Here is a 15195-nt window from a genome sequence, read left to right on the forward strand (position 1 = left end):
AACACTGATGTATAGTACATACCATACCTGAAAATTATAAGTCAATGTATAAGTCATAACTCAGGCTCCATCGACAGGGCCATGTATACTAGTTTATTCGGCATAGTCAAGGAAGCAGGGATTTAAATAATCCCCGCTTCATTAAAATAAACATGGCCGCCATGCTGTGCCGATGATCAGCTGATCTGACACAGCCCGGCAGTCTAGACGCAGAAACCTCATTTCATGAGGCATAAGGGATCAGTCGGCAAAGGTTTCCCCAGCTGCCAGATCCACATCTAGACTGCCGCGCTGTGTCGGATCAGCTGATTGTCGGCACAGCGCGGCAGCCATGTTTATTTTAATGAAGCAGGGATTATTTAAATCCCCACTTCTTTGACTATGCCAAATAAACTAATTTACATGGCTCCATCGATGGAGCCATGTAGTCTAGACACACCCTCAGTGGGAGTCTTTTCTCCCCTCCAGAGTTGAGGTTTTAACAACTATTTGCATTTAGAGACCAGCTTCTTATGATTATTATTTATCTTCTGACAGTGGCAACAGTGTGGCTTCTTTTACAACGGAGAGGAAGATGTAGACACTATCCTAAATAATCTTTTGTTTTCATATTTGATCAAGGACTTGATGCCCATTAAAAACAAACAACTCAAACAGCAAGAGTAATTAGATACTATTTTATGTCACTGAAATGTAGCTGCTTTTAATTATGGTCATGTTGATCACCTAAACTGCCCTGATTCTTTTAGATTTTCCAGGGATTTTAACAACCTCTCTGAGTGGAACATGGCATTTAATCTTTCTTTAAAATTTTCATCACTGTTGCCACATACTGGTCATCAGGTCGGGGCTTCCTCTGGCTGCCAGGCTGTAGGAATTTCTTAATTGTAGGTATGTTGCTTATTCTTGCTTTAAACACCTGAAATGACAAACAACAGTAACTCTAAAAGCAAGGAAACAACATCCAACTACTTCACATGCTAATTTTGAAGAAATTAAGGTCTTTACATGAGTAGCAGCACTTAACTCACCTTAATTCCACAGACTTCTTTTGTTGTTATTATTAGTTAACATTTATATGATGGGAGCACCAAGAGGCCAATCAAACCAAGGACCCATTGTGCTTGGTGCTGTACAGTCATATAGAAAATTACATTTCTTGCTTACAAAACCCTTACAACAAATGTACACAGTGGTAATGAGATCAGAATTAGCCCAGGGACTCCTGTTAAATGAGCATCTTGAAGTCTTTGTACTGCACAATTCTATAGTTGGTGGAGCTTTAGTAACAGAATTACCTGTAAGACAGGGAACTTGGAAAGGACTGTGGGCTCTCTCTCCTCTACCATTAAAATGGCTTCAAGCAGGTGTACATCTGCCCAGCTGAATTGGTTGCCAACAAGAAACTCTTGGCCTTGTTGTTTCAAAGCCTATAAAATTCAAGGGAACACAAATGTTAAGGGTATGAAAGGGACATCTGCTGGATAAACATTGGCAACTGAACTCAGTGTACTACTTTCAAAATACAGCAAGGTCATGGTCTGGTTAGCATCTGAGGGTGGAATTTGCCAGAGCACTTGAGTGACTGAAGTGCACAGGTGCCAATGAATCACGTAAGTGCTTTTGCAAAGCCTGCCCTCTGAATACAAAATCCTGGCAGGAATAACTGCAATAGAAAAAGTCTGAATTCTTGTACCAACATGGAAAAGATTTTATAAACAACAAATTGTCCCGGTGAAGAAATGGGTTGTGCCCACGAAAGCTCATGGTGCCCCAGAAGGGGTGGACCGAAGACAGTGATCAAGAGATTTGTCTCCTGCCATCCAACACCATTAGTTATCCCTCTCCATTCTGAAAATGTACCATTTATTCCTACCCTTTGTTTCCTGTCTTTTAACCAATTCTCAATCCATGAAAGGATCTTCCTTCTTATCCCATGACAACCTAATTTATACAAGAGCCTTTGGTGAAGGACCTTGTTAAAGGTCTTCTGGAAATCTAAGTATACTATATCTACTGGATATTGTTAACCCCGTCAAAGAACTCTAATAGATTAGTAAGACATGATTTCCCTTTACAGAAACCATGTTGACTTTTGCCCAACAAATTATGTTCTTCTACGTGTCTGGCAATTTTATTCTTTATTATTGTTTCAACTAATTTGCCCAGTACTGACGTTAGACTTATTGGTCTGTAATTGCCAGGGTTGCCTCTAGAGCCCTTTTTAAATATTGGTGTTATGTTAGCTGTCTTCCAGTCCTTGGGTACAGAAGCTGATTTAATGGATAGGTTACAAGCAACAGTTAATAGTTCTGCAATTTCACATTTGAGTTTTTTCAGAACCCTTGGGTGAATGTCATCCAGTCCCGGTGATTTGGTACTGTTAAGTTTTTCAATTTGTTCCAAAACCTCTTCTAATGACACTTCAATCTGGGACAGTTCCTCAGAGCCATCACCACAAAGGATGGTTCAGGTTTAGGAATCTCCCTAACATCCTCAGCTGTAAAGACTGAAGCAAAGACATCCTTTAGTCTCTCGCCAATGGCTTTATTGTCCTTGATTGCTCCTTTTGTATCTCAATCGTCCAGGGTCCCACTGTTTTTTTAGCAAGCTTCCTGCTTCTGAAGTACTTACAAAATATTTTGCTATTACTTTTTGAGTTTTTGGCTAGCTGTTCCTCAAAATACTTTTTGGCTTTTCTTATTACATTTTTACACTTGATTTGGCAGTGTTTATGTTTCTTTCTATTTACCTCACTAGGATTGGACTTCCACTTTTTAAAAGATGCCTTTTTATCTCTCACTGCTTCTTTTACTTTGTTGTTAAGCCATGGTGGCTCTTTTTTAGGTCTCTATGTTTTTTAATTTGGGGTACACAGTAATTCCTCATTTAACACATGCCCGCTTAACATGTTTTCGCGATAGAATGATTTTTTTTTTTAGGGAACGTTTTTTGAATTAGACGACCATCCGATTTCCCCAGCCGGCCCATTGCCAGCGGCTGCGCAGGGCTTCCCCCACCTCCTTGCAAAGTGGTAGACGATTCACCGCTCGTCACGCTGTTGCCCGCTGACTCCCCCTCGCCGGACACCTTGCCCCCTCTCCTCTGCCCCCGCTTCCAGGCCAGAGGCTGGGTTTCCCCAGCCGGCCCATTGCTGGTGGCTGCGCGGGGCTTCCCCCGTCTCCCTGCAAAGTGGCAGAGGGTTCACCACTCACCGTGCCATTCCCCAGCGCCCCCCCCCCTCGCCGGACGCCGTGCAGGTCCCGGAAGACCCATCACAGGGGCATACGCCCAACCCAGTCTCCCTCCCCTCTCCTCCCCTTCCCTTCCCCAGAGCCAAACACCTCCCCTCCCTGCTGTAACCCAGTCCTCTTTCTCCCCCCACCTTTTCCATTATTTTCAATTGGAAAACTGACCCTGCATAACACGTTTTCACTTAACACGATCATTTTCTGAAACATACCTGTAGTGTTAAATGAGGAATTACTGTGCATTTAAGTTGGGCCTCTATTATAGAAATAGTACAGGGGTGAGCAATAATTTTTGTAGGGAGGGGCACTTCACCAATTTTGATTCCTGGGCCAGCTCAGCCCCCAGAAGAGATTGGGCCACAGGTGGAAAGGGTGGGGCCTATGCAGAAGGGGTGGTTCCCTCTAGGCACCCCATGTGGGCGGGGGAGACTTCACGCTCCCCCTGTGGGACGGGGGAGCATGCAAAATCGCTCGGGCCCCGCTCCTGCCATGCCAAGGTGCACAGTGTCCAGAGGGAATCTCCAGCCATTTTAAACAGCTGAAGGTTCCCTCTGTTGCCATTGGCCCCTGGTGGGAGGAGGAGACTTTGTGTACAACTGCACCCGCAGGCCAATCAGGGTCTGGGGGCAGGAGAGCACATGAAGTCTCTGGTCCCCCTGCCCTGACCTGCCAGGGGCACGCAGCACCCCTAGCGAGAGCAGGAGACTTTGCATGCTCCCCCACTCTCAAGCCCCAAAGGCCTCGGGGTGGGGCTGTGGCAGGGTGGCCACAGGCTAGATCAAACTGTATCTTGCCCACCCCGATACAATGTAATAGGGCTTTCAGAAAGCCTTTGGTGAGGGACCATGTCAAAGGCTAAGTGAGTTGTCCTGAGACAAAGGGGAAAACCCTCTCATGGATAAATAACTAGTTAAAAGATAGGAAACCAAGATTAGGAGTGGTCAGCTTTCAGAATGCAGAGAAGTAAATTACAGGGTCCCCCAAGCATCTGTCCTGGGACCTGAGCTTCTCAGGGTAAATAGTGAGATAGTAAAGTTTGCAGACAATACAAAATTACTAAAGATACCTATTGCTTTCTTTGTTTAAAAATAAAAAGTGCCCTTTGAAGACATGCAGCCCCTTTAAGACACACAGCCCACCCGACTGTCGGACATTTGCATACAAAGGTGTTGGTACGCTCCATTCTTTCCAGGTAAGCTCTGACTGGAGGTGCTGGTACTGCGTACCGGTTAGTACCATCACAAAAAAAGCACCTATATACCTGTGGATGGTTACAAAGGGATCTCATAAAACTGGATGACTGAATGACAAAATGGTAGATTAAATTCAAGGACTGTAGTGTTTGTGGGTTACTTGCTAATTGCCTGAAAGGTACTGTGTGCTGAGCTTGTGATTAAAAATACTGGGACTTTTCAGCTTAGAAAAAGAGGAGACTAAGGGAGGATATGATAGAGGTCTATAAAATCATGACAGGTATGAAAAAAGTGAATAAGGAAAAGTTATTTACTTGTTCCTATAACATAAGAACTAAGGGTCACCAAATGAAATTAATAGATAAATTTATGGAGATTAGGTCCATCAATGGCTATGAGCCAGGATGAGTAGGAATGGTGTGTTTCTAGCCTGTTTGTCAGAGGCTGGAAATGGGTAACAGGTGAAGGATCCCTTGATGATTGTTCTGTTCACTCCTTCTCTGGGGCATCTGGCATTGGCCACTGTTGGAAGACAGGATACTGGGCTAGATAAGCCTTTGGTCTGACCCAATATGACCATTCTTATAATAAGATAGAAAATATCATACTACAATACAAAAATCTATAGTTAGCCCACACTTTCAATACTGTATTTAGTTCTGATGACTCAATCTCATAAAAAGATAATTTAGGGTTAGAAAAAGTAAAGAGAATAACAAAAAAAATGATTAGGGATATGGAACAGCTTTCATACAAGAAAACTCCTATCCCATATATTTATTGTGTCTTGCTGTAGCTGATTTGGGTGCAGTTTGAATGCAGCACAATGAGATTTAGATGTGCAATTCTCATTAACTTCAATTACAGCCGAGAGACTACAAATCATTCTGAACACTGAGCACTTATAATGAGAGGTCTCCTCCTTTTTCAACCATTTGTCTAAATTAGGGAATGTGGTTATTCGATTCCTTTTGTTCACAGACATTTGTGGTCATTCACTTCCTTTTGTTCACAGACATCTGTTCCAATGCCTCCATTATATGTCTTCATTCAAGATACCTAATGACATGACTGTCCATTATTACCTATCACTTACCTTTTCGTAGACTGGGAAGTATCTGGTTGTGGCCCTCTCAATAATTAAGGGAAGATTCCTCTCCTTAGGTGGAGTGAAATCAAAGGTAATGATCATTCCCATGAGATCAGTTGTTCCTTCCACATACATGTCAATGCTGGAGGAAGGCAAGAGAATAAAAGAGCATGCTGAAGTTATTTCAGGTTTCTCTCACAAATTATTAAAACCAATTATTTATGATCAGCTAATGTTTGTATGATCAGCTATTGGGCTGTACTATATTGCTGTTAAAATCTCTCATTCCTTGTTCCCTTTGACAGGCAGTCAAAGATTTTCTGATGAGTGGTTCATTTATTCATTATTAAAATAAACCTATTGCTTATCAAAGGTTAACAGCCCTGAAAGCTCAAGTCCTTTTCATTCACAGAACCATTTGTTCACAGGTAATGGCAGCAAAACCATTGTAGTACTGTATTACTGAACAAGTTATGACTTCTGTTCCTGTATCTAAAAAATTTCACCTGCAGTAAAGCTGAAAATACTTGGAATTTTTTACTACTGATGTTGTGATCCTAAGTTGCTCAGCAAAACACAATACAAAACAAAGGCATCATTAAGGGCCAGATCCTGTTCAGCACCATTTCAGAAACAATTCTTAAAACCCAGCAAGAATTTGCCCCTTATTGCATAACAGCTTTTTCTCTTCCTTTCATACTCAATTTACAGTATTACATAAACTTTAACTGGTAATATAAATATTTACTGTAGTTTATTAAGCAAAAAGAAGTATTACAGTACAATGCTCTCTCTTTCAGATCCTTCCCATACAGATTGTACTTGGCAGCTATATAGTTGAGAATGGCTCTGGTCTGCACCATCTTCATCCCATCAATTTCTACCAATGGTACTTGGTCAAACAGCAGGGCTCCATCTTTGGAAAGGAAAATACAGCAAGTGTAATGTTACTTAGGGCGGGTTAAAAGTTAGGTTGGCCTAGCTACGGCACTCAAAGGTGTGAAAATTTCACACCCAAGTGCCCTGACTGATGCTAATTTAACCTCTGGTATATATGCAGCTAGATCGAGAGAAGAATGCTTCCATTGACATTGCTACTGTTGCTCAGGAGGCAAAGTTCCTATAGTGACCATTTTTCCCCATCTCTATAGGAAGCCCATATACTACAGCACTACTGCAACATAACTACAGCACCATACCTATGTAGCTGTAGCATCTGTGGTGGCCTTGGTCTCCCCCTAGAGACTGAGTTTTTCTCAGTTCCACTATGATAACAATCTAAGTCGTTTGTACACCTTCAATTGTATTTTAGAAGCTCTTCAATGCTTGCCATAAAAATAATGATGTAGGAAAGAATAAACATAAATTAATCCAAATATTTACTCTACAACTAAGACCTAGAATAATGAATTGACATGTTGTTTTACAAGCCTATAGTTAGAGACATAAATGCTGGAACACAGTTCGAACTAGCGGGGTAATGTAGGCATACCGCACTTGCAAATGAAGCCTGGGATTTGAATTTCCCGGGCTTCATTTGCATAAGCGGGGCGCCGCCATTTTTAAAACCCCGCTCGTTCGAACCCCGTGCAGCGCAGCTACACGGGGCACGAACTAGGTAGTTCGAACTAGGCTTCCTAGTTCGAACTACCGTTACTCCTCGTGGAATGAGGAGTAATGGTAGTTCGAACTAGGAAACCTAGTCCGAACTACCTAGTTCGTGCCGCGTGTAGCCGCGCGGCACGGAGTTCGAACCAGCCGGGATTTTAAAATGGCGGCGCCCGGCTTATGCAAATGAAGCCCGGCAAATTCAAATCCCGGGCTTCATTTGCAAGTGCGGTATGCCTACATTACCCCGCTAGTTCGAACTAGCGGGGTAGTGTAGACATACCCTAAGCAAATTGTTCCAGCACCCCCCACAGGTGTTTTTTGTCCCAAAGAGCTTTCCATTTAAATATTAATTCAACTATATATATAGATTATACTCCAGGACTTGGTTCTTCCCCCCCAGTGAAGTCAATGGCAAAGCTCTCATTGAATTAAATGATACAGGATTAGGCCTCAAATAGGTATATGTTCTACTGTACCTAGTTATGCAGAGTATTTGCTCTAAATCCCCGCATTCTTCTTCTACCTAGAAAAGATCATTTTAACAGAAGTTTGTGCCTGCTCTTTTTTGCACAGGACTGTCAAACTATATCAATAGTCTAAGATTTAAAAAGGTCCTTCAGTTTCTGCAAAGTGTTTCATTTCATAGTGCAATAAAGTTGCATAGAACTGGTTGTCCACATAATCATTTTTTGGTAAACATTTATATTAAGGTCTTGTGTCCTCATGACTTCCCAAGAGCAAATCTTACTACACTAAGGGATAAATAAGCATTAAAAAGCAAAAATGTCCTTTTCTACCAGAAGTCATTTCCTTAATAGAAACCAAAAACCATTAACAGTTATGCAAGAGCCAAGTCGTCCCCTCCCATCAGAAGAATATACTAAGATAAAAACATATTGATGGCTGGATTTTCTAGTCACTCCTTACAAAGAGTTCCCTGGCTGCTCAGTGCACTGAGCATTAGTAAACTGAAAGGGATTAATTTATAAGGACTTGTCTATACTTGAACCTCACCTGCAGCTGCATCACTGTAATGCTGCCTATGCCTGTGGGAGGGATTCTCCCATTGCTGTTGATAGTCCACCTCCCTGTGAAGTGGTAGCTAGGTCAACACAACACATTTTCCCTCAATCTAGTGCTGTCCTCACCAAGTGCTAGGTCAATTCAGCTGTTTAAGGTTGTGAATTTTTCACACTCCTGAGCAATATAGTTGGGGTCAATGTAACTTTTGATCAGGTCTTATCAGCAAAAGTAGTAAGGCAGGTCTGCGCTACCACGTCAGTAAAATTTATGTCATTCGGGGTGCTAAAAAAACCCTGTGTGAGATATGTTGGCAAAACTTAAGTGATAGTGCCCACTCCATATGGCTGAATGCAGTGCCTTGCATGTTTAAGTCTCAGAGGGGTAGCTGTGTTAGTGTGTAACTTAGTTCTTTAGCACCTTAGGACACGTCTTACACAGCAGGGCTAAAGTTGAAATAAGCTACGCAACTTGAGCTACGTCAATTGTGTAGTTTAAGTCAAAATAGCTTATTTCAGCTTTTGGGGCTTCCTTCAGAACTGGAAGTCGAAGAAGAACACTCTTCCTCTGATTCCCCTTACTCCTTGTGAAATGCTGGTTACAGGAGTCAGAGTAAGAAGTCCTCCAGCTCAACATTATTTCAGAATAAATGCTGGTGGTGTAGATGTGCACTGTATTATTTTGGAATAAAGTTAGTTATTCTGAAATATTGCTGTTGTGTAGACATAGCCTTAGTCTTAGGCTACATCTACACTACGAGTTTTCGTGGCAAAAAATATGCAAATGAGGGACTCATTTGCATGAGTCAATCTCATTTGCATATTTTCTGCTGATCAGTTTTTGCGCAAAAATAAGCAGTGGGGACATTTTCTTTTTGCACAAAAACCCCTTTTTCCATAAGATTGGTAAACCTCCTTTTTTGGGGCATAAGGATCTTGCGGAAAAAAGGGGTTTTTGCTCAAAAAGAAAACGTCCATACTGCTTGTCTTTGTACAAAAAGAGATCGGCAGAAAATATGCAAATGAGAGCGTGACTCATGCAAATGAGTCCCTCATTAGCATATTTTTTGCCAAGAAAACTCTTAGTGTAGACGTAGCCTTAAAGTATGGAGGGGTGAGTTATGCCTTTGTGTTTTAAGGAGCAGCCTGCTTTGTCTCTTTCTGGTTTGGGGTTCTTGTGTGTGATTCCGAATCCTAAGAGATAAAGTACTGTTACACTGCAACTACTTATCAGGCTACTTTATGTGTATTCCATGAACATAATAGCGAACCCAGACCACTAGAAGGTTCAATAAATCTCCGTTAATTTCAAAAAATGATCAACACAGGGTACATCTATACAGTAAAAGAAAATCCACAGCATCAAGTCTCAGAGCCCAGTCAATTGATCTGAGCTCACAGGGCTTATGCTGCAGGGCTAAAAACAGCAGCATAATGTTCAGGCTTGGGCTGGAGCCCAGGACCCAAGACCCTCCTCTCTCCCTCACTGCATTTCAGAGCTCATGATAGAGCCTGAGATCAAATATCTAAACAGCTATTTTCAGCCCAGCAGTGCAAGACACTACAAGCCCAAATCAGTTGACACGGGCTCTGAGACTCACTCTGTGGGATATTGTTGCTGTGTAAGAATACACACAGGTGCCCAATCTGTAACTGACAAACCTATTCAAACATACCTTCCCACCTGGGCAAATCCCTACACACCTAAGTCACTGAAACAATAGCCTGCAGTCAGTTGCCAAATGACTCAACATGGAACAGCTATGCCAAGAAAATAGGATATGCTTGAAGATAAACTCTTATTATACGGTAAATATATGCTTGCTTTCAGGGAGTACAGCATTTAAGCTCTGTGCATTAAGGCAAGAATCATTTTTGCATTGTGGGAAGTTATTGAGACATTTCTTTTTGCTCACTCATTTCTATTCTAAGTCTCAAATAATTCCTACTGAATCAGCCCTCAGTATAGCACACACGAGTGACGTGTGGGATCAGAACACTAAACAAGAGGGGACAAATTCAAACTTGTTCCTACTTCCTACAGTGTACAAAATAAAAGCCAAACACACATCCAAGGCTGCAGTAAGATGGGAAAAATCCTGAGGGGCTGTGTGTATACCAGTTAGTCCATAAGCTGTAAGGCAGTTCTGGGAAATGTAAGGCCTGGAGACTTGATGCGGCCCCAACTTGCCTGGATCTGGCCCCTGAGGTCAGGGCTTTACCTCCAACCAGCATTGGAGAGCCTGGGCTAGCACTCTAGCCCCCCTTCCCAGCTGATCCCAGGCTCCATGTGCATCATTTCAAAGTGCACGGAGCCTGGGGTCAGCTGGGGAGTCCCAAGCTGACCCTGGATCTGTGTAGCATTTCAAAGCGGCAGTGCCACATGGAGTCCAGGATCAGCAATTACTTTACCTTCCTTCAAATCCTTCATTAAGGCTAACTTCCACCATCATGTCTGTGAAATCCAGCCTGCTGGTCACAACTATGCAAATGACAATTAGATTACGACTACTCTTGGTCTTTCCTTTCCCTTACTCCCATAGGCATCTGACTTTGCCTTTCCAAACTGCCAGGCTTGGCCTTGCCCACACTCGATCCCCAGAATGCCTGCTGTAGGTATTCTGGGGGAAAGTGTTTCTGCTCCCAGTGCTCCTGGCCGGGAAGGCTGGAGCCATGCGGCCTCCTCCCTTCCTGGTGCTGAGGTCGCACAGTGCACCTTCCTCTCTTCCCTTCTGCTCCAGGTAGGTAGGAAACATACCGGTGCACTCTCCTCCCTTCTCTGGTGCTTCGGGGAGGCTGGGGGGCACGTGCATTCTCACCTCCTCCCATCTCTTCCCCCCCTGAGGGGGCTCATGCTCAGTGTGCTGCCCTGCCTCCTCCCCATAGGGGGCTGGGCCTCAGCACAGGGGGTGGGTGATGTAGAAGGAGCGAGAGGCCTGCTTCCCCCTGCCCCAGCTACACCAACTGCCCGTATAACTTCCTTCCTTTCTCCCTGTCCTATCCTGAAAGAGCTACAGTACGTGTTCAGAGCATCACACTTTAGGAAACATGTGGACAAGCTGAAGAGAGTCCAGAAAAGAGTAAAAAAACCAATGAAGAAGTAGGCTGTACCCATGAAAGCTCATGATACCATCTACATTTTTTGTTAGTCTCCAAGGTGCTGCAGGACTATTCATTATTTTTTAAAGTTTTTTCTGATGTAAAAGCAATTTTAGTTAAACTAGTGCCACTTTGGGTGTAGAAAACCCCCTGTTCTGCATTCTCACCTTTTATTAACTTTTGATACTGTTCTCTTGTTTCCAAAAATTCTTCTTCAAACTGGGAAAGGAAAGATGAAAAAAGTTAGTTACATTGTTATTTTTCAGGCAGCTTCTTGTAGGAAATGACCCTGCCACAAAAAGCTAAAACACAGAGCAGTATACTAGCATACTAGAATCAATTATGGCTAATCCAGAATGAGTCCAAATAAGAGCACCCCGTTCAATCTCTGAGGATGAACTAGATTCCTTTATAAAATGATGGACTAACCTCCACCCCTGCTGCTGCCAACAGCCACCGGATTGATTCCATTCGTCCTCTTCCATTGAAGTAGGTAAGTTTGGGTTTCCCACACATGTTTCCTTGCTTCTGATTCCCTGATAAATATCAAGCAAAAAGGTTTCTGAACAAAAATGAGTTTTTGCTATTATAGAATATTTGCTGCACAATGAGGCCTCTGCTGCTGTCACTGAACTCCTGTTACAGGCAGTCCCCGGGTTATGTACAAGATAGGGACTGTAGGTTTGTTCTTAAGTTGAATCTGTATGTAAGTCGGAACTGGCATCCAGATTCAGCCGCTGCTGAAACTGACCAGCGGCTGACTACAGGAAGCCCGAGGCAGAGTGGCTCTGCCCCGGGCTTCCTAGAATCATCCTCTGATCAGTTTCAACAGGCTGAATCTGGACGCAAGTTCCGACTTACATACAGATTCAACTTAAGAACCCCAGGCGTCCCCAAGTCAGCTGCTGCTGAAACTGATCAGCGGCTGATTCCAGGAAGCCCGGGGCAGAGCAACTCTGCCTCGGGCTTCCTGTAGTCAGCCGCTGGTCAGTTTCAGCAGCGGCAGACTTGGGGACGCCTGGGGCAGAGCAGCTGGGGTGCTGCCGGATTGGTCCAGTAGCACCCAGAGCGGCGCTGCGGGACCAACCGGCAGCGCCCCAGGTGCTCTACCACAGGCGTCCGGAGAAAAGCCTGGTCTGCTGGGGGTGGGAGGAGGGCATACTAGCTGCGCCCCCCCCCCCCAATAGACCAGGGAGACGCAGGCGGCGGACCGAGACGCATCGCGGTCCCGCCGCCCGGGTCCTCCGCGGCTTTGCTCCGCGTCTCCCTGGTCTGCTGGTCTGCTGGGAGACGGGGAGCAAAGCCTCTGAGGACACCGGCAGCGGGACAGCCGCGGCGCGTCTGGGCTGTCCGCTGTCCGCATGCTCCGCGGCTTTGCTCCCCGTCTCCCTGGTCTGCTGGTCTCCAGCAGACCAGGGAGACGGGGAGCAAACCCCGTTCATAATTCGGATCCGCGTATCTCGGGGACTACCTGTACTCAAGGTATGTCTACACTACAAATGGTATCGCTACACTGCTGTTGGGTACACACTACAGTGACTGCTGCTGTAGTAAATCCACCCCCTCAAAAGTTGGTAACTAGGCTGAGTGAAGATAATGGGAGCTGCAAGGCTCTGGGGCTACAGACCCTTTAGGTAAACAAAGTGACACAGGCCTGCTAATAGCTTTCCCAAAGCGGGCCCAAGGAACACTGATTCAGACTGGTCCTGGACATTCAGACTGGTCTGGTCATCTGAAGAAGTGGGCTGTATCCATGAAAGCTCATGGTACCATCTACATGTTTTGTTAGTCTTTAAAGTGCTACCGGACTATTTGTTGTTTTTTTTAAATCACCCTTAAACAGTTCTAAAAATCAAACCATTTCAGCTTTCTGTCTTGGTACTATGACCATGTTCATGGTAAACATGACACAGCAATAATCACTTAATTTTTATTAAAGCAAATAACTAACTAGCAGCTCATGACATTTCATCCATAAAAAAGATGTTTTATACATTTGTAGTTATTTGAATGTAAATAATGTTTAGTGCATGTTGGCAGTGTTTGCTCTCTGTGCAGCTGGCAACACCCTATAGTTCCTGATATGTTATCTCACTTAATGAATACTTTTTACTCTTTATATCATGTCAACACACATTGCAACCATATACAGTGTGCAGAAATGTATAGCAACTAAAACTCTTCCCTTAACTATGAAAACCAAAGATCTCATAAGTGCTGTTAAACCAAAACTATGGAATAAAGGCCCTTCTCTACACATCTGTTGCAATTGTGTATCCACATCAAATATGTGAAATGCAACTCTCATGAAGGATTATGCACTGTACATGTAAACAGAACAAATGGACTGAAAAGCTTTAGGTATCATTGAACATTGCCAGTTACATGTGTGTTTTATTATCAACCAAGATGAGAAGGGGATATGTGTAATGTCTACAGGCAGAACTGAATCTGGGACCTCTGGAGCTTAGTGCATGAACACCTCTACAGCTTGAGTTAAAAGCCGGCTGGCTCTCAGCTAAGGCCATAGAGCACATTCATTCTTCCTCTCTGTAAGTGGTTTAAATGCCACTTATTTATTTAGATTACTAGTACTTATTTATATTACAAGGTCTTTCAAGCATGGAAATGAACTTGGGACAGTACACCATACTTACTAGATGTGTGGATTGCACGTGGCTATGTACAAAATGACATACAAGTTTAAATGCTTTTGTCTGATCTCCACATTTCCCCTAACGTATTCTCTTTCCTATAATGAGCTCTGGGCCTGCATCTTCACTGGATTTTCTGCAGCAGCCACTTTGCTATATAAGAACTGGGGAACAAAGTTAAGTCATGTAAAAGCAACATTGTCTGCATTCAGTATAAAGCAGCAGCAGGTTTTATTCTCATCCACCCCCAAGAGGGAGACAAGTTTTCAGTATTCTTTGACCAGCCGCTGTAGTTCAGATCAGAGCACAGCATGCTATATCAGCCATCTTTCATATCCAAATCCAAAAGAAATCAGCTCTATATTCCAGGCTTTCATTCGAATTTTGACCTTTACTCACTCTCTCTTGCTTTCTTCCTCCTCTCTCCTTTGGCTTTTGGCCCCACTCACTTTAGGACATGACTTATTCAAGTCTGAGATAACTTCTGGATTCATTTCATATTTAAATTGACCCTTTCCCTACTTTTGTCCTCCGCATAGCAATGAAAGAGCTCTTGAACAGCTTTTGGTACAGGCTAAGTATAGTAAAGATTTCACATTGCCAAAGTGTTTAAAAGTAGCTTTGTTGAAACCAGCAGATCAAACAGTTTAGGGTAAAACAATTTTTTTTTATGCAAATCTCAGTACTAACCTTCTTCTGGTCCTGACCCAGGTTGAGTTCTCCTTAACTGAGGAGAACAGAGGTTGTGTTTTCAGGTCCTGAGGGTTGGAGCTCCTCCTCCTATTCATAAGAAGTCACACCCATACCTAATAGGAAAGAAAAGCTTCCCACTCCTAAAGAGACCTCACACAATTAAGAAGTTACAGTGCCATTATACAATATGGTTGTACCTACTGCTGTGTTATGTTTTAAAGTTACTATGCACGAGAGAGAAAAATATCTTTATTCTTTTCAGTTTACTTGACTATACAGAGAGTGTCTATTTCATAGTTACACAGTCATGGTTACATAACTGCTTACTCAGCATATCCTGTTGTTTGAATGAGTCTTTCACACAGCAAGCAGAGGGAAAATATTTAGAAAAACCAAGAAAATATTATATTTTAATTGCTTACATTTCAAGTTGATACTATTTAACAAATGAAGCCAGTGTGTTCTCTGGCCCTTATCTGATTTTTCAGTAGTAATTCAGGTTTGTCCTCTCACTGCTGCAATGTTCAGGAAAGACACCTAAAATGACGGACAACCATGAGTCTGATTTTTAAAATTTGATCACCA

At 43.2% G+C, this 15195-nt stretch overlaps 1 protein-coding gene across 1 annotated transcript; it reads right to left on the minus strand.

The window, feature by feature from the left end:
• Positions 1 to 662: 662 nt before the first annotated feature.
• LOC102456602 (glutathione S-transferase-like) lies at positions 663 to 14763 on the minus strand. The gene is made up of 7 exons (XM_006137751.4): positions 14608 to 14763; positions 11693 to 11799; positions 11431 to 11482; positions 6318 to 6450; positions 5541 to 5676; positions 1299 to 1430; positions 663 to 919 (listed from the first exon to the last, which is right to left on the minus strand). The coding sequence occupies exons 2-7, from the start codon at positions 11777 to 11779 to the stop codon at positions 794 to 796; spliced, it is 666 nt and encodes a 221-aa protein (XP_006137813.1). The 5' UTR covers positions 11780 to 11799; positions 14608 to 14763; the 3' UTR covers positions 663 to 793.
• Positions 14764 to 15195: the final 432 nt, after the last annotated feature.

This window comes from Pelodiscus sinensis, chromosome 3 (assembly GCF_049634645.1).
Source record: "Pelodiscus sinensis isolate JC-2024 chromosome 3, ASM4963464v1, whole genome shotgun sequence".
In the NCBI taxonomy this organism is placed as follows: domain Eukaryota; kingdom Metazoa; phylum Chordata; order Testudines; family Trionychidae; genus Pelodiscus; species Pelodiscus sinensis.